The sequence below is a fragment of the Dendrobium catenatum genome, unplaced genomic scaffold, assembly GCF_001605985.2.
Source record: "Dendrobium catenatum unplaced genomic scaffold, ASM160598v2 fragScaff_scaffold_390, whole genome shotgun sequence".
NCBI lineage: Eukaryota > Viridiplantae > Streptophyta > Magnoliopsida > Asparagales > Orchidaceae > Dendrobium > Dendrobium catenatum.
This window is the reverse complement of record NW_021318852.1, coordinates 2733353-2752539: the sequence shown is the minus strand read 5'-3', so window position 1 is coordinate 2752539 and position 19187 is coordinate 2733353. Positions and strand designations below refer to the sequence as shown.

The 19187-nt window shown below is 34.9% G+C and overlaps 1 protein-coding gene across 2 annotated transcripts in view; it reads right to left on the bottom strand.

Annotated features, from left to right (window-relative positions):
• Positions 1-18973, bottom strand: part of LOC110104976 (serine/threonine-protein phosphatase 6 regulatory subunit 3-like) — a 46088-nt gene extending 27115 nt beyond the window's left edge. Inside the window, exons 1-11 of one of the 2 annotated variants that reach the window (XM_028693973.1) lie at positions 18529-18544; positions 17690-17793; positions 12340-12378; positions 11804-11890; positions 11635-11710; positions 11436-11510; positions 11284-11337; positions 10948-11007; positions 10700-10816; positions 1434-1528; positions 1141-1343 (exon numbers count right to left, since the gene is read on the bottom strand). In XM_028693973.1, the coding sequence (XP_028549806.1) occupies positions 1141-1343; positions 1434-1528; positions 10700-10816; positions 10948-11007; positions 11284-11322 (514 nt within the window). In that variant the 5' untranslated portion in view covers positions 11323-11337; positions 11436-11510; positions 11635-11710; ... (2 more) ...; positions 17690-17793; positions 18529-18544. Of the gene's footprint in view, positions 1-1140; positions 1344-1433; positions 1529-10699; positions 10817-10947; positions 11008-11283; positions 11338-11435; positions 11511-11634; positions 11711-11803; positions 11891-12339; positions 12379-17689; positions 17794-18528 lie in introns of both variants that reach the window. The other variant, XM_020834300.2, reaches the window with a different exon arrangement.
• Between the last annotated feature and the right edge of the window lie 214 nt (positions 18974-19187).

Here is a 19187-nt window from a genome sequence, read left to right as displayed (position 1 = left end):
AGGATCCATCTATTGACCATTTGTTGGACTCAAAAGGCAGTTAAAACTGGCAGTATTATAATTTTTTAGCAAATTCAAATGCACATGAAAATTATAGATTGTTCAAGCAATCTAATGGTATGATGGAAATTCTTACTAAAAAGTAGCAAGTACTTGAGTTAGACTTCATGGAAATTTGTAATGACAAATTAGACCATACATTAACACAAATGGGTAGTGATTATTATTAACAAGTTGTATGTAGGAACTTGTGAAACTATGAGCTAAACCCCAAGAAAAACATAAAGAACCAAAAATGGGATGTAAAATAAAAGGACTAATAATCATTAGCACAAGAACTTGGATGAGCATCAGCTCTCGGTATTATGCCAAATAGAGCCTATATTTGGATTGATAATGCACTCCCTCAATCACATGCATCAACCTAGCGAAACGTATGCAACAGCTGATTCGAGCTTTCAACAAAAATCATAATAATAAAAATAACAAATGGTCTGTTTTTACATACTGTGCAACATTCATTCGCTTTAGGATTGGCAATTTGCGTTGATTGTAGATAACCTAAATCTTTTTTATTAAACTCCATAAAACATCTCCCAAACATCCGCAATCATATGCTAGTTTACCCGTTACCACTATTCTCCTATCAATTTGGCGCATGCTCAAACCATCTCAGAATAAGCTACATCAATTTATCTTCCATTGCCGTTGTTCACATACATAAATTTATAGTTAATAGATGCTTTCTCTATCTTGATTAGCCGTGTAACAATCTTTAAATCTACAATTTGGCAGCATATATTTATGTTTCCCTAGTTACCACAACAGTCGCATCAACACGGTAAAGCAGCTCTTAATGCTCTGTTCCATGGCTTTTATGATGAATCACTACAATTTTCTATATCTAAAAGGCAACCAAAGCCCCTCTCCATTTAGGTCATTCTGTGCTCCTTCTATTCAGTCAATATTTATTCGAGACACCGAGTAGAACATAATAAATAGAGTATACAAAAGCATCTCATGTAGTAACTGATTTCAGGAATTCAAAAAAATAAAATAAAATCTGCAAAAAAATAAGTGTCATATAACCACCACTCAATGAGATAATTAAAGTAGCTATCTCGTTAAAAAACAATTTACCTAGTCTCTCTAGCATGAGGTAAACAGTCTCTGGATCAGCAATTACAACTGTTCCATGGCTTAATTGGCTTCTAAATGATTGGTAAGAAGATTGTAGTAATCTCTTAGGATCTAAAAGACAAATGCACACTGACAATGACTGAATCAGAACAGATTTTGGCCTTGAATCTTCCAGTGCATTTTGAAATAATCTTCCCACAAAACTGTAGTTTACAGTAAAAATGAGGGTGAGCCAACGATCAAAGAAAAAAAAGAACCATCCTCTCGAAGGATTAAAACATTGAATCAGCTACCTTGGGCTGCAAACCTTCGCTGCAAGTCCGGGAGGAGAATATCTAGTTATTGCACAGAGGACTTCTGCTGCATTAGCATGAACTTCAGCTGAATCCTGTGCAGATCAACGCAAAATAAAAGTTAAGCAGTAAGGCCAGCCTAGTAATTAGAGAAGTTGTGCTTTCTTTATAAAATTTCAGTCTCCACAAAAGTGACACTATTCAACTCGCATAAGTATAGAAATGAAGAGCTCCGTACAGCCATAAGCAGCATATTTTACCAAAGCTTCAACATCATTCAAAAAAATCATTAACATGTGGGACTATGAGCAATATAAGTTACCAAAGCATCTACATCATTCAGCAATATCATTAACCTGATCAAAACTGTTTAGGTCAGCTATATCAATCATCCTCCACCATTCATTCATTCATTTTGAATATTACATGAGTTGGATCTAATTTGCACAAGCGTTTTCAAAAACTTGAAGCAAAAATATTTGTCGGCCTACCCCTTCCGCTAAAATAATCATTTATTAATGTTTTTTTTTTCTAATTTTGCCACACATTCATTTTAATATTCTCATTTCCAAAATATTCAACTTAATAGTCAACAATTTTTTTACTACTAAAAGTCAAATCCATATAACACCAACCTAATTATAATTTTATAAAATTTATTTTCAAATCTTTATGATATCTTCCTACCACGTAGCACTTCTGTTCACATCTCTCGAGTAGAAGCGCAGCGCGTCAACATAAATGAATCCGCTTCGCATCCATAGGATTTCACTCTCCTTGAGGCAGATTGAATTTTAAATTAACCAGATCTCCACTAAGGGTAGTGTCAAGTTTTATTTAGATCTAGGTCTTTACATCCTATGAGCGCAAGTCCTCATAGTTAATTATCCCTTTTAGCATGTGGAAGTAGCCTGGACAATAGGTCTTATAGCTTCCATTGGAAGTAGCCCATAAGTTTAGGTTAAGGGTAGTTCACTGAGAAGCTCCCCTAATATGCAGGTCTTACTGCTTCTCTTGGAAGTAGCCCGGACAACGGGTCTTACAGCTTTCTTTGGAAGTAGCCCATATAACGGGTCTTACAGCCTTCCTTAGAAGTAGCCAACATAGCAGGTCTTACGACTTCCCTTGGAAATAGCCTGAACAACGGGTCTTACGGTTTCCATTGAAAGTAGCCCATAAGTTTGAGAAGTTGGGTTTTATTGCTTTCATTGAAAGTAGCCCATATAGTAGGTCTTATGGCCTCTATTAGAGGTGGCCAAGGCTATCAGGGATGTGTTTTTTATTCTGGGAAAGTTTTCTCTAACACCCTAATTAAAGTAGGACTTGCGGCCTCTATTAGAGGTGGCCTGAGTTATCAATGATTTAGGATTAGGTTATTTTTACCTAGAGATTTTCCCTAAAGTTGGACTAGGTTTAACTTAGGTTAGTTGGGTTTTGGTAGCATACATATAATTTTGCATTTAAGTGAGTCTTATTGTTTCTATTAGAAGTAGCCCGTATAGCGGGTCTTACGGCTCTATTAGAAGTGGTCCATAGTATAGATTTAGATTGGGTCTTACGACTTTGTTTAGGAGTCGCTCGTAGTTTGGATCTGTTGCTCCCCTTAAGAGGCTGTGTGCATTAATTTAATTGGGATTTAACATGCTTTATCTAGTAGTTGTCTATTAGGCTAGCTTTAGAGCAGTTACACGTCCTACCACCCAATATCAGTGCTTTCTACCCTAGCTTTCAGTATTTAATATTATTTTGCTCGTAATAGTGCTCGTAACTTTCCTACTTCAGTAGCCAATCTTTTCCTTTAGTATCATTGTTTGTTCAGTACCGCTTTTTTCTTTCAGTACCAGTTCTACATTAGTACTTGTTTGTTTTACAAGTACTAATTTGTTTTAGTGCACTGAGCTGATATTTTGTTTGTTTACTTGCAGGTATGTTATACTTGCTACAGTTTAGACTTTGGAGGGCTTGGAGAGCTCACAGATAGCTGCAACTGAATCTACTACTGAAAGTCTAAGAATGCTTTGAGAGTTCGTTTGGAGAGTTTTATTTGGATAGCTTTGTTTGGAGAGTTTTGTTGTTTATCTTGTACTTAGGTTGGTTAGTGAAAAAACATGATTTATGTTCTTTTTTAATCAAAGTTTTAATTTTAGCTTGAATAAATTAATTAAAATGAGATTCAATTAATTATTTAATCTTTTAATTTTATTTTAAAGTGCTCAGTTAATTAATTAATGAAATATTTAAATTAATTAATTTTTTATGAAAATTAATTTAAGTTAAATGCTCAGCTAATTTAACTGAAATTGTATCTGAAATTGATTATTTAATTATTTAATTAAAGAAATCTTGAATTGGTTATTTTAAATTCACTTTTAAATTGATTATTTGTTCAATTAATGAACTTTTATTTTTATTTTTAATTTGACTAATTATTAAATAGATTTAATTTTATTTTGTTTAAATAAATTATTTTAATATTAGTTTAAATAAAATCATTTCATTAAATGAATTATTAAATATTTAAAAACTCAAATTACTCTCCAATATCTCCACAGAAAAATTTGGCAATCTCTCAACGGACTTTTAGCAACTTTATTAGGCCATTTCATCAACCTTACGGTTAGGGAGGACACTTTCCCTTTCAATCCGCCCAGCAGAATTAAGTTGAGAATCGAGGGCTTCAGGGGAGCGAATCGACACCGGATTTAGTCTTCGAGCACATGTTTGCAATTCGGTGTTTTCTCGGATATTCGTCAGCCTTTTGATGCAACCTCCTCACAAAGGGAGGTTGGGGAGGCACTTGCCCTTTTAGATCCACTCAGCCTTAATAAATTAATAGCCGAGGGCTTCGGGGGAAGAATCGAACACAGCATGTCTTTGACTCCTCTAATTCGGCGATCGTGACGCCTTTCCTTTTTTCTTATTATTATAATAATAGCAATTATTATTATTAATATATTCAAGTAATTTCTTCTCCTCACTCACACACTAACTGCTTTATAGAGGCGGACTTGTAGTTTAGGAGAAGGCACTGTCGAACATGGAGCGAACAAAGTGATTTGGGTCTGGTATGCAAATGGGAGAAGCCACAGGATCGTCCTATTCGTGTGCAGTCAGCTGAACCGGAGGCATGCGCAGAGAATGCGTCGGGTCTGGACACGGGTCGTGACCTAATCGCGGTTAGGAGGTGCAGTAAGAGGCGCAGTCGCACTCAGGAGCGGACAGAGGATCAGAGTCGGATGGAGGTGAGAGGAAGAGGCGGAATTATAGCCGATTGGTTCGATCGTGTGAGAAGCAGGTGTCGCACAACAGGTTTGGTACTTATGGTGATGTGCGGCCATTTCAACCGTGCAGAACAAAGTCGGTGAGTGCGACAGGATTGTGGGTCACAACTTGGTCACAATTCGATAGAGAGAGGAAGAGGATTCGCAAGGGGTGTCGCGGATGGAAGGTAAGAGCAGAGAGCTCCGGCTTCTGTCCATGCATTCCAATAAACCGACTGAGGTATCTTTCGTTGCTTCTATCCTTATGAGGGAATTACGTGGAGAGAAGTGAGGTTGTGGGTTAGTGGGATCGTGGGTTGTGCCATTGTGGTTAGTTAGAGGTCAACAAATTGACTCCCTACTAATTTATTGTGTGATTTTCACACAATAAATCCGTTGTAATGTCCACATGTATTTTGAAATTTTGGTCTCAGTATTTTAGATTGCTCAAGTAGCACGACACTTAGATTTATGAGCATGAAATTTGGAGGCCCGGTCTTTAGACTTATTGAACCTGTATTTTGACTTTTAGCCTCGATCACTTAGATTGATTACATGAGCTCAAACTTAGGTTTGTGAGCATAAAAGATTAATTATCATGTGTAGATCATTTCGTTAATGAATAATTTCATATATAATTGCCTTTTGTTTCGCAGGAGCATATATATGATAGTTTCATCTTGCAATGCAATATTATATAAAAATTTGTCACCTGATTTATTACAGGGATAGATGAAAAATGCCTCCTATTTTGCAAGAGGATATGTGGATTGTCTCCTTTGTTGCAAGAATATATATATATATATATATTTGCCTCCTATTTTAGAGAAGTAATTTAAAGTTATTTCATGTCTTGCAGAAAATATATGAAAGTCGCTTCTTAGTTTATAGGACTATGCATGAATCATCTCATAAATTATGGGAGAGTATGAAAATTGGCTCCTGCATTGCAGGAGAATGTATGGATGACGTCCTGCTTTGCAAGAGAATATGTACTTTCTGCCTTGCAATAGAATATTAAAATTTTCTCTTGCATTGCAAGAAAGTGTATAATATTGCCTCATATCTTGCAGAAGAATGTATAAAATGGCATTCTTCCTTGCAGGAGAATGTATAAAGATGTCTCCTGCCTTACAGGAGAATATGAAAATTGACTCCGCATTGTAGAAGAATGTATTGACGACATCCTACTTTGCAGGGGAATGTATAGAATTGCTTATTGTATTGCAGGAATATATTAATTGACTCTTGTGCTACAAGAGAATAGAGCAGAGATCTCATGCCTTGCAGGGACATATATAAAATTGACTCTTGCATTGCAGAAGTATATGACTAATGCCTCCTACCTTGCAGAAGAATATAATCTTTTTTTCTGCCTTGCAAGAGGATATATAAATTGTCTCATATTTTTCAGAAGTATATAAAATTGCATTCTACCTTGCATGAGAGGATAGAGATTAAATCCTGCTTTACAAGGATATATAAAAAAAAATTACCTCTTATTTGATAGGAGTATATATGGACTATCTCCTGTATTGCAGAAGAATATAAATTTTAATTCCTGTATAGGGGTGTCAATTATTGACTCGACCCGAAAAATCAGGGTTCGGGTCGACCCGTTTAACAAACGGGTCGGGTTCAGGTTGCAGTTCTTGACCCGTTTAAAAAATCAGGTCGGGTCCGGGTCAACCCGCGAACCCCTTTGACCCGATTTGACCTGAAATATGAAAAACTGTCTTTGTCTGTCGGGTCAACCCGCACACCCCATTCACAAACTTCGCTAAGTTCGCTCGTGCTCCCACTCATTTCCCTACATCGCTACATGCATCTTCCTGCACACAGCTAACGGAATATTGGATCTCCCTCCTAACCCCTACAGCCACAGCCTGCACCATCTCTCCTCTTCATTTGCTTACCAAAGGCAGTCACTAAAGGCCACTACCAGATCTCCCTCTTCGTTTGCTCGCTAACGGTCGTCGCCACGGAAGCCCTCGGCACCAACGTGTACACCCTGCTGCCGCCAACGCGAAGGCCAGAGAGCTAATTGTTTCTCCTCCCCGCTGCCGCCAAGCCCTTTCACGTCGCCACTCACCAACGACGATAAGTTTTGTGAAGCAAGCGGCTTGCTAAAGGCCATCGTCGTCAACGCCCTATGTTGTTCACTGGGTTACAACGCGTGGTGACAGGGACGACTGGACGAGAGGCACTGGCCTTGCCTCATGCAGTTGGAGTTCGGAATCAGCGCGACAGAACTCACGAGGTCGCGATCGCGGTCGGGTTTGTAATCCTCACCTGCATCACGGGTCACGAGTCGGGTCGGGTCAACCCGATGACCCGCACGGGTCGGTCCGGGTTGAAAAACCTGACCCGTTTTTAAAACTTGGTCGGGTTCGGGTTGACCCGTTTAGACTCGGGTCAACTCAGGTTCGACCCGAACCCGACCCGTTGACCCAAATTGACACCCCTATAATCCTATATTGTATGAGTATGTGGCAAATATTTTGTTTTTTATAAGAATAAATAAATTGCCCCATTCCTTACAGGACTATATGGCAATTGTCCCCTGCCTTGCAGGGGTATATAAATAATCTCCTGCCTTGCAGAGGAATATAGCAAAAGTCTCCAGCCTTGCAGGAGTATATGAATTGCCTCCTAGCTTACAGAAGAATATATAAATTGTCTCATATTTTACAAAGAATATGACAAATATCTCCTATATTGTAGAGGCATATAAAGATTGCCTTTTGCCTTACATAAGTATATAAAAATTGTCTCATGTATTAGGAAGATTGTGATAAATGCCTTCTGCATTATAGGGATATAAATAAATTGCCTCCTGTATTATAGGAGAATATGACAAATGTCTCTTTCATTGCAGGGATATATATAAATTGCCCCATGTATTACAGGGAGATATGACAAATGCCTCTTGCATTGCAGAAGTATATAAAATTGCCTCCTTCCTTGCAGGAGGGTATGGCATGTCTCCTTCCTTGCAAGAGAACATATAAAATTACCTCTTACATTACAGAGGAATATATAAATTACCTCTTGTATTACAAGAGTATGAAAATTGCCTTCTGCATTACAAGAGAACGTATAAATTAACTCTTGTAATTCAAGAGTACGTAGAATTTATCTCTTGTCTTGCAGGGGAATGTATACATCGTCTCTTGTTTTACGGGGGATATATACATTGTCTCCTGCATTACAAGGAGATATATATAATATCTCATGCATTTCATGTAATAAATAAAATTGACTCCTGTCTTACAGAAGTATGGAATTTACCTTCTGCTTTGTAGGAGAATAAATTGTCTCCTGTATAACAAAAGCGTGTAGAATTTGTCTCGTACTTTGCAGGAATAAATTATCTCTTGTATTGCAGGGGAATTAAAAAGTTACATCTTGTCTTGTAAGAATATGTATAAATTGTTTCCTGTATCACAGGAGAATTCAAAAGTTACATCCTGCCTTGCAGGAATATATATCAAATGGCCTCTTGTATTACTGAAAGATATATATATTGCCTCCTATCTTATAGGAGAATATATAAAAAATTGCCTCCTGTCATGTAAGAGTTGATTAGAATTGTCTCCTATCTTGCTAGAGTTTATAGAAATTATTTCCTGCCTTGCAGTAAGAGCTTGCCATATCTTACAATGATTTATTGCATCATAAAGGAGTTTTGTAGTCAACCTCTTCCTGTTATAGAGGTTCTCTACTCATACGTGTTGTCTGTTCTTAGATACTCCACATATGTTCTCCATTTTGTGGATTCGAGGTTGCATTTCTACAAATATATACCATCGGGTTACCCTCAAATATATAGATTTTTAATAAGAATGGCGGGGCCTCAGCTTATCATGCTTCTTGACATAGTCTTCTTGTGAAGACTATTGTAGGATTTTTCAAGATGCCTTTCCTCAAAATATGGTCATTGTCCAGCATTCAAGCTCTTCAAATTACGATAACGAGGAAGACTTTTATCACTCCCTCTATATGGTTTCTTTAAAACCTTTTCCTTCTAGAAATTTTATGAAGTCAGGACAACATTTTTATCCACCGACTTCTTCCAACTTCTTTGGAATCTTCTATTCTTCACAGCTTTCAGTAATTTATGCAAGTGAGAAGAAACTAACTCTTCCCTCTTTTGTGACTGTGGTGAGTGACGGGAAGCCTCCCAAAAAACTTCTCTATTTCGCCTTTGGCGTTGTTTCTTTTCACCTATCTTAATGGTTAAAAACCATTGTTGGTGGATACATTTGCCTCCAGCTAAGGCAATGGCTCTTGAATTATAGAGGGTATCTCTGGGCCTTTGGCTCGACGACTAGCATTAACCTTTCCTATGGCCTTTCTATAGATTTTAACACCAGATGTAGAAGCTTCAGCATTGTTCCTTCTAGGAACAAAAACAATCTTCTTGGGAGCTGTGTCCCCATCCAGATTTCGTTCGGTCAAACCCACTACAACCTACTTCAACTTGGGCTCAGATTCCCTTTTTTATTCAGTGCTCAAATTTGCAGATGATACCTTTGAGAATCGTAAAAATACAGCGACTCTTTTGGGAATCCATGCATTGGTGGGAGCAGCGAGCTTCTTACCAGATGAGTGCTTCTTTAGCACCTTCGGGACTACATTTTAGTCAACGGTGGTCTTCTCGTTCAACACAACTCCCTCCTTATCGTCTAGTATGAACTTCTGATAGTTTGGAGAAATTGGACTCTTGATCCCTCCCCCAACTTTATAAACATTATAGTTTTGGCCAGCGGCATCTTCAGCAACTCCTTTCAGAGCTTACAAAGAATTAGAGTCAACCTGACTTCTGTTGTGCGAGAAAATATAAAGTTGTAACAAATAAACATCTATATTTTTTAGATGTCTAAGACTATATATTTCATCCAAAGATGTAGAGAGAAGTAGCCCCTAGCGAAGCCGCCAGAAATTTGTTCACATCTCTTAAGTAAAAGCGCGGCAATTCGGCACAAATGAATCCCGCTTCGGAGCCATAGGATTCCACTCTCTTTGAGGCAGATTGTTGCATTAAGAACCCCATATTCTACAAAGCCTTGTATCATATTTGATCTTAAAGTTTAAGATAAAGTCAACATGCCAACTAAAAGTGGGCTTAACATAGACTATCAATTAGCAAATCATCAAAATGTGGTTTTGATAACTTCGCAAAACCAATTGGTATAATTACTAAAGCAAAATCAAATGAACAGTAATATAAATCAAGGTAAAGAGCAAATTAACACCTTGAAAACTAGTCATTTTCACCCACATGAACCAAAAAATGAAACTAAACAAAATGATGAATCTATTCAGCATTCATTTAAATGCTGCACTATTAGGACGCAAGAAATTCAATGTGGAAGGAATAATAATGATGCCTTATAAGATCTAATTTTTTTGCTAAAGCTTGATTTAAATGTCATTGAACGGGTTACTTTGAGATTAAATATCCTCACAGAAATTTGTAAATTGAGGGGGAAAAAAGGGACAATAAAACTAATGAGGGGACGAATTTGATGCTAAAATTAGTATTCTAAAAAAAATACTTCTATTGCAAATACTTTGCATCATTACGACACCTAAAGCTAAATCTGTTTTTTTTTTTTTTTTTTTAAGTTTATAATCTTTATATATATCTAAAGCATGATGATAAACTTTGCAAACTCATAATTGATAGTGGGATCTCATAAATTTGAAACTTGAAGTAGCTTAAGAAAATAAAACTGCAATTTCAATGGCACAGCAATGCTTCGTATTCATTCCACTTGACATACATTGTGATAAAATCCAGAATAACGTTTTTCATATGGATACCGCGTGTATCATTTTGGGTCGACTTTATATGACCTCGGCTTCACCTATCAGTTGCTTTTGACATAGGCGATATTGTAAACAGTAATTATAAACATCTTAGAAAGCATTCAAAGAAATGTTTTGAATAAAAATCTGCTTGTAGATGAAAAGAAACTAAATAATGCTGCAAAAACATACCGATGAACTGAATTTATCAACAATCAAGTCGAGCACTTCAGTGGCATCTACCCACTGCAATGCGTCCGTATGACTGGAATACATATTTTCATCAGCTCCAATTAAACGAATCAATACCTGTTTCAATATTCATCCGTATATAGAGACTACATATTATTAAGGTCGTGTTCTATGAAGGGTTTTCTGAAATAATGTGCCATTTATTGATCTGATATTCTCGGAAAAATGGTACAGTTTTAAATGCTGACCTCCATCATAGACGTGATGCCAATCAGGTCAACGAGTTGACGGAAAATTTCAGGGTGGCCCTATTTAGTAAAAGATAACAAAGAGTTGCATCAAAATACATAACTATTAATAAGCAGAAAAACAACAGTAACAAATGCTCTCTTTTTTACTAAATTATTTAAAATGACACAGTTGCATTGATGGCTAGAAGATACATTGATATTTGAAGGGATAGTAAAAGAAGGTCACGAGTATAACTACATGTAATTGCTAAAAAAACAGAAAGAAATAAATCTAAAATGAACAATACAACACAAAATCAACCTCCGCTCCACCTAATCAAAAAATTGACTAACCTGAACATAACTCATGAGTTGGGCTGTCCTCCGTGCCATCAAGCATAACACAACCTTTAAGAAAACAACGGTAAATTTCTACTATTTAACTAACAAAATCATTATTTAAAGAACACGGCACAAGTTTGCACAAGGGTAGAATAGATGGAAACCTTGCTGAAGCAACCCGCCAAAAATGTACTATGTGGGTGATCAGGTTTCAAGAAAGAGAACAACAGATTCAACAGCTGTAGAGAAAAAAAATAGTAAACAAGAAGTAAAACGAGGATTTATCCAATCTTGTTTAGCTAATAAAACAGGCATATGTCAATTCAAAGGTTATCTAATAGGCATTATGAAGTCTCCTCTAACCTTCTCATCCTCTACCAAACTCTGTAATATTATATCAACATCACATGTAAAAATTTCGCAAGAAACATAAGGATGCCTGCAATGGTGGAAAACACAGATGGATCTCCATTAAAGAACCATGTACATGAGATTTCATCAAAGAATCAACAAAAATCAGAGCAAAATTTACTTGAAAGTTCGTTTTTTATCTGCTTCATCCGGAGCTGTTTCAATAATATAACGAAGCAGCTGTTCAACTTGAGTCCTCCCACAAAGACTAAAACAGGAAAGGAGAAAATTACAGTAAGATAAGACGTACATAATATAAAACAAACATCAACAAAATAGAATCAATATCGGCTTCACCAAATTAATGTTCCAAACTGTCGCATAATACAATTCTTACTTGCCTTCAGCAATTTGCATCCAGCTTAGAGATATGAATAAATGAATGATCCATTGTGTTTATTCAATTAAATCAAATGTGGCTAAAAATTTATACAAATATAAAAAAGAGACGGTCACATTAATTCTATTTTGTTGTTTTCCTTATTTAGCCATGCAGAGGCTGAGGATAATGATTGCAAACGATAATCACAGCCACCACAAAAGTCAAGAAAGAGTCCAATAACAAAAATGGATTATTCCTCCATGCACAAGAAACTACTACAGCCTTTGAGATCAAATTGTCATGCTATCATGACACTACAAAGAAATCTAAAATACCTGAGTCTGCTAACATTCCAATCTTAGGCCAATCTGATCCTGCTCCAAAAAACCACTAAATCAGATCTAAATTCAACCCAGACCTCACTCAGTATTTTTAATTTCAAAAAAACTAAATTTAATTTTTGATATATTTTGCATTCTAAAACAAATGTTAGGACAATATCTATCAATCAACATTTATAGATTATAAACACCGGGCCACAAAACATACATACAAGCCTGACTACATAAAAAACATAGAATAATTTAAAAAGAATACATGCATTCAAACATCCAATGATCTAAATATATATCCAATATGATTTCAAATTACCTCGTATTGATCCAAGACAGGCTCAGTTCAAGTTCAATTCTAGCCAATCATGGCTCATTAATTTCAATTGAGCTCGATTACCATGTAATCTTCAATGGTTAGCTCAAATTAACAGCCTTATAAAACTCAGAAAAGGGCTAAAAAGGAAAAGAAAACCATGTCAATTGCTGGTATCAAAATTAAAACAATATGTGTGACAACATTCGATGCTTCTCAAGACATCTGGAACATGAAAAAACAGACACATAAGCAAAACCTTCAAAAAAGACATCACATAACAATAATGATCTGCAATAACTCTAGGAAGCCTAACCTTGCTACAACATAAAAGGAATGTTAGCAATTAGCATAAGCAACACAAACACAACGAGGAATACAATTATAGCTCGAAATGACTAACAAGACAGACATGGCAATTTACATGATCCAAAACCTTCAAAAACATTAAGTTAGGTTTGAAGTGGCAATAAAATTCATGATATTCTTCGTAAAGCTTGAGCATACTCATTAATAGTATGGTTCTGTTAACAAGATATTTACAACATTTCACTTGGTAGGCAATACAGCATTTAGTTCGTCCTTGTTCTCTCCATGATACTAAGTTTCGGTGGCTTTGATATAATTTTGAATTGGTTTAGTTGAAATGGATCCGAAAGTTGTTAATATGTTCTGTTTCAAATGGTGTTGGCAGTTTTGGTAAAAACTCAAGAGTTTCAACAGAGTTTTCGGCCAATTTTAAGAGTTTCACTTGAAAATCATAAATTTTGAATGAAATTGCGCTAAAACTCTCAAAAAAGTCATCAAAATTATATTAGAATTCTATCACTAAATTCTTATTAATTTTCATGTGTACTATAAAATAAACATAAATAGATAATCCTCATGATTCACTTACTATCGGGGCCAGCTTGTTCTTCAATTGCAAAATTCACTAGGCTTGTTGATGCGACTAGGTTAGAAATCATTTATGACACTTATACACTTTGCTTCTGTTATTGCAATCCTTCATTCATTGGCAAGCCCTCTTTTTTCTTTCAACGTCAAAATTTATTTTGAAAAAAATTTATGTATCAGTATTACTACCGTTTTAATGGCATCTTTTTCTTTTATAATCGTTGTTGTTCATCCAAAGATGGATGAGAAAATTTTCAATTGACAGCTAGTCTAAAACTCCATTAAAATTCTAATAAAATAAATCCAATTTTAAGATGTCTAAGTACTGGGGAATTCCTTCGAAGCAACACTCCATAACCTAGCCCAACTATGGTAAGAAGCAAGTGAATGCGAGGACATACTTTAAGTGGCACACTACAATTTCTGATTGTGATGAAATATAGAAAATGGTGAGTTAGGAAATCACCTTTAAGTGATGCGCTACGACTTAGGATGATTGCAGTAAAAAGGAAGGGTTTAATTAGAACTAAATTTGAAACTAAATTTTTTGCATAAAAGTTGAGGATTTTGAATCAAAAAATAAGGGAATTTGTGGTCACAAATGATTATTAGAAGAAGAATAAATATAATTTGTTAATAACAACTAATGAAAGGAAGACATATCTAAAAATATTGAGAATGTTATATGTTATTATATATCGGGGTTAACAAAAGGAATGAGAATGAATAATGGTTGCCTAAAAAGTTTAAATAAAAAAATTGTTAAGGTGAATAGGAATAGCAACAGAGTGATTATTACTAAGATAATTATCGGCGAAAACTTATTAATGTGATTGGGGTGTATGCCCCTTAAGTTGGATTATAAAATAGTTTAAAACATTTAATATTACTAAGACATGGATTAAGTACTATAACACATAACTTCAGAAAAACAATTTTTGTTAGAAGTGATCTAAATGGAATATACGTTCTAGTACAATGTGTCATGAGAGGATTCATGGTGGTTATGGAATACGGGATAAATATGCAATGGGTTAAACAATATTTAATTTCATATTAACCATGATCGTGTAATAACACATGCATAATTTAAGAAATGAAAATATCATAAAGTTGCATAAAAGAGTGGATCCACCAAATCACAAATAGACCTTTTCTTTTTGAGATTTTTTTTTTTTTTTTTTATAAGGTGATTCAGGAAAGAGTTTGACTACATGTCATATAATAGTATCCATCGATGTATATCTTAAGAGTATAAAAAAAATTTATTGGCCTTGAATAACAAGACTTGGTTATGGAGTCAAATATGCTTGGTTCCATTAAGAGGTTGTCATAGAAATTTTAGAATAATCTAGAAATACATCACATCGAAAAGAAGACTTGTCAATCTAGTGAGATGTGCAATGGATTATTTAAAAAATAAATGTGCATTTAAACGGTCACAAAAATATATAATTATGACACTTGTAATGATTGAAGAAGAAATGGAAGTCTTAAGAATGCATGAGCTTTGCAAAATAGATATTATGATTTTGATGACTTATATGATATGCATGGTGCGGAAGAAGATGAAAAAATAATCATATATAAAAAGGCTAAAGAAATAGATAAGAGATTTTGATCAAATGAGGAACATTAGAAATGTAGATAATAGGATATTGGTTAAAGATGAAGACATCAAAAAAAATATAAAAATACTACTTTGAGAAGTTTTTAAATTGAACTTCAAATAGGAAATTATTTTGGAAGAACATAATCAATAATATAATGAAATATTATTGATTGATCAAAAAAATTAAGTCAAGCTAGCTCCAAAGAAGATGCATGTACCTAATGCTTTAAACTCATATGAAATACTAGCTCAAAATTGGAGAGTTATGGGATAACACAATGATTTGACAATCAAATATTTTCTATTAAATTTTAAAGACTAAATGGATGTCAAATAATTGGAGAAAAAGAACTTTGGTAATATTTAAAACCGAAGACAATGTTCAAGATCATGTTAATTACATGGGAAACAATTAACATTATGAGTCGTATAACACGAAGCTACGGGAGAAAGTAATAGAAATATAAGCTTAGAAAATTTATGTCAATATTGGAGGAAAAAATAAGTTTCATGTTGCGTAGATATACTATGGAAGTGATTTCTAAGTTAAGGCAACTAATGGGGAAAAGAGAATAAAGAAATGATCGTCATAAGATTTTTAATGATCTTGAAAATGCACAAGAATTGATTTAATTTGAAGTAATGCAAAAATGTGTGTCTCCAAGGTATGTTAATGGTATTAAAGATATTTAAGATATGGAAATGACTAGTATTAAAAATAGTTTTGAAATGATCTACGAGTTTCTAATTATGGTAGGTTTACATCAATAATGAATATCAAATACACATCTTTTTTTTCTTGGTTATATATTTACAAGAGATGTCCAAAGTAAAATGGATGGGTGTATGCTTTTTGCATGCGCATACAACTATAATTGTTGGGACATCCATTAAAATAAGTAGAAAATCAGAATATTAGTGAAATTTTTCAGAAGATATATGACTTACAATTAGTAAAACAATTATTGAGTATATGATATCCAAATTCTGTGGTATGAAAATCAATTAAAATTATTAGAATATAAAGTGATAAATATATGTGTTAGGTAAGTACTTTGGATCTATTATACAAAATAATTATAATCTAGATGAGTATATAACTTACAACAACAACATCAAGCCTTTGTCCCATTACGTGGGGTCGGCTACATGAATCCTTTTTCTCCGTTGTGTTATATTAAAAGTCAAATTCTCATTTGAATCTAATAAAGAAAGATCATTTCTAATATTTTCAAACCAAGTTTTTTTAGGTCTACCTCTACCTCTCTTAATATAGGTCAAATCTAATACCTCTACTTTCCTAATCGGGTCATCGGAAGGTCATCGTTTTATGTGACCAAACCATCTAAAGAGGCTCTCTCTAATCTTATCTTCCACTGGAGCTACTCCAACCTTTTCACTTATATGATCATTTCATAACATGTCTCTAAGGATAAAGTCACTCATCCACCTGAGCATCCTAATCTCTGCAACACTTAATTTAGTAATATGATTCTCTTTTAATGGCCAACATTTTGCACCATAGAGCATTGTAGGTCTCACCACCGTCTTATAGAATTTTCCCTTAAGTTTGAGGGAGACTTTTCTATCACACAAAAAGCCCGATGCATTCTGATGAGTATATAACTTCTAAAGTTAAAAGTCAATAGTTAAAATGGAGAAGTTTCATGAGATTTGAGTGATAGAAGGATAACTTAGAGACTTAAAAGGAAGCTTTGTAAAACCACAGTTGAGTCGACAATTTTGCACAAATGAACATTAGGCAGTAAAAAAGTCATTTATATAAGTTGAGAGTGTCAAACAATGAGAATGCTAAGCTAAATGTGTAGCAAAACTCTAAAGGATTAAGAAATAATTATATTAGACGAACGATTGCGGTGAATTGATGATAAAGATTAAATATTGAAATATGTAGTTTGTACATATACAACAAATGATAGAAAATACACCGAATTTAGAGTAGATAAACTTAGTGTCAAATGAATAGGAATGATGGAAGAGGTTAAATGGAGATATGTTGCTCAAAATGATCCACAAAGAATAAGTTTAACACTTCAGATAAATCTCAATATAACAAATGAAAATTATGATTCATAAGCCAACCCCAAACAACTGATGCATACTGCCAACCCCAAATAATAGCAATAAGGTGGCTAATGATAATGACAATAATGAATATTTTATAAATTCAAACTGAATCCTGAAATTGATGAAACTATCTACAGCCAACCACAAATTATTGTGATAAAATTAATGATAATTATGCTAATGAATATTTTATGATAAAAGTAAATTGAAACCACGTCTAAATCTAAATCCTAAAACCAATGAAACAATCTAAAATAACGATTAAAATTTTTATTATGCAACCAAAATGGATATTGAGCTTTAAAACCTTGGGTCTCTCTATGTTCCTTTGGAAAAGAGTGACTTTTTCGTTAATTAGGCAGCACTATGGCATGAAATAAGGTCCAAAATCACATATGCCAAATAGAAAAGCATAAGATAACAGCTAAATCAGACATTACAAATTAATTAGACGGCTATTCATTGCTTTGCATTCTTGAATTATTTCATCCTCATCTAGCAGCTCTTCCAATGTACAATTCTCCTTGTCCAAGATAGTATCCACCTGAAATTTGCAAACAAAAACTAAATTAGTCAAACAAAAAAGAAATGTATCCATTAGAAATATATACCAAGGTAATGAGACTAATAAAAGGGTCCTGAGCAATATAAACCAATGATCCAAACGTAATATTAAAGAAAGTCATGGCGCCGTTGCAAATTTTCAATTATGGAAGAACTTTTATGCCATCTACTAATCAATCCCAAAAGATTATAGGCTTTTTACAACTGTCGAAACAAGACTTAAAGCGAGACGGGGCGAAAGGATATGTTCCATCCACCGGCAATGGAACAAATCAGAATCACTCATGATAATACATCTATGCATTAGATCATCTTTCAATAAACCAAGCCGGGGACCTAGGAGATAAAGAACAATAGAAACCTATAAAAACAAAAATCCATCAACACAGGACACGCGGTTACCATGTAGGCAGTAGCACGCAACAAATTCAACAGACAAACAACAAACCAGCTAAAACACGCACCGCCTGTCTGAAAGGAAGCTACACTCATAAACAAAAAACCTAACACCGAGGATTACCACGGCAAAACGACTTCAAAACCCACTCCACTAAAACCATGTACGTTTAAAACCCCAAAAAATAATAAAATTCAAACTGCAGCGTTCCCCGCATTCAACAACCAACATATCAACATCACCGTAAGAGAGATCAAAAGGGTAAATTCAAAGAACATATATACAGATAGAACCTTATCCAATAGCTTAGAGACTTACAGGCGATGCCAGGGGCGCCCCAGTCATACGCCAGAACATCTTGACTAAACCAAATCGAAAGATCCCAAAAGCTCACGAGCCTCCGATCTATATTTCAATCATGCGCAACACGCGCTAATGATCCGTCCGGCGCCTGCAACAGCCGTGAAAAACCTAGATTCCGGTTCTTCCAATGCCACCCTCGCCCTCCAATACCATTGGGCTAATCGAAGCCAGGAACCAAAGGAAGATCCCTCCCGAATAAAATGAGAATCAGATCGAGGAATTCGACTAAAAAAGATTGGCGAGACGGCCTATGCGGCGATACCTAAAATCGTGGAATGGAGTTCTAAAGATTAAAATTTTGGACTTCTCTCGGGGTAATTCAAGCATAAATCCACTGCTGAGGAATGAACGCGGTTAAATAGGCCGGTTTGTTGCCGCTAGAATTTAGAACAAAATTTAGCCATGATGCCGGCAAAAAAAAATTGGAACTTTGACTGTATATGCACAAATATGAAATATCTGTCTCCTATCTAATTATTTGGATAAATATATTCGAAAATTCTTCCAAATAAATTTTTTAACAAGGAATGAACGCGGTTAAATAGGCCGGTTTGTTGCCGCTAGAATTTAGAACAAAATTTAGCCATGATGCCGGCAAAAAAAAATTGGAACTT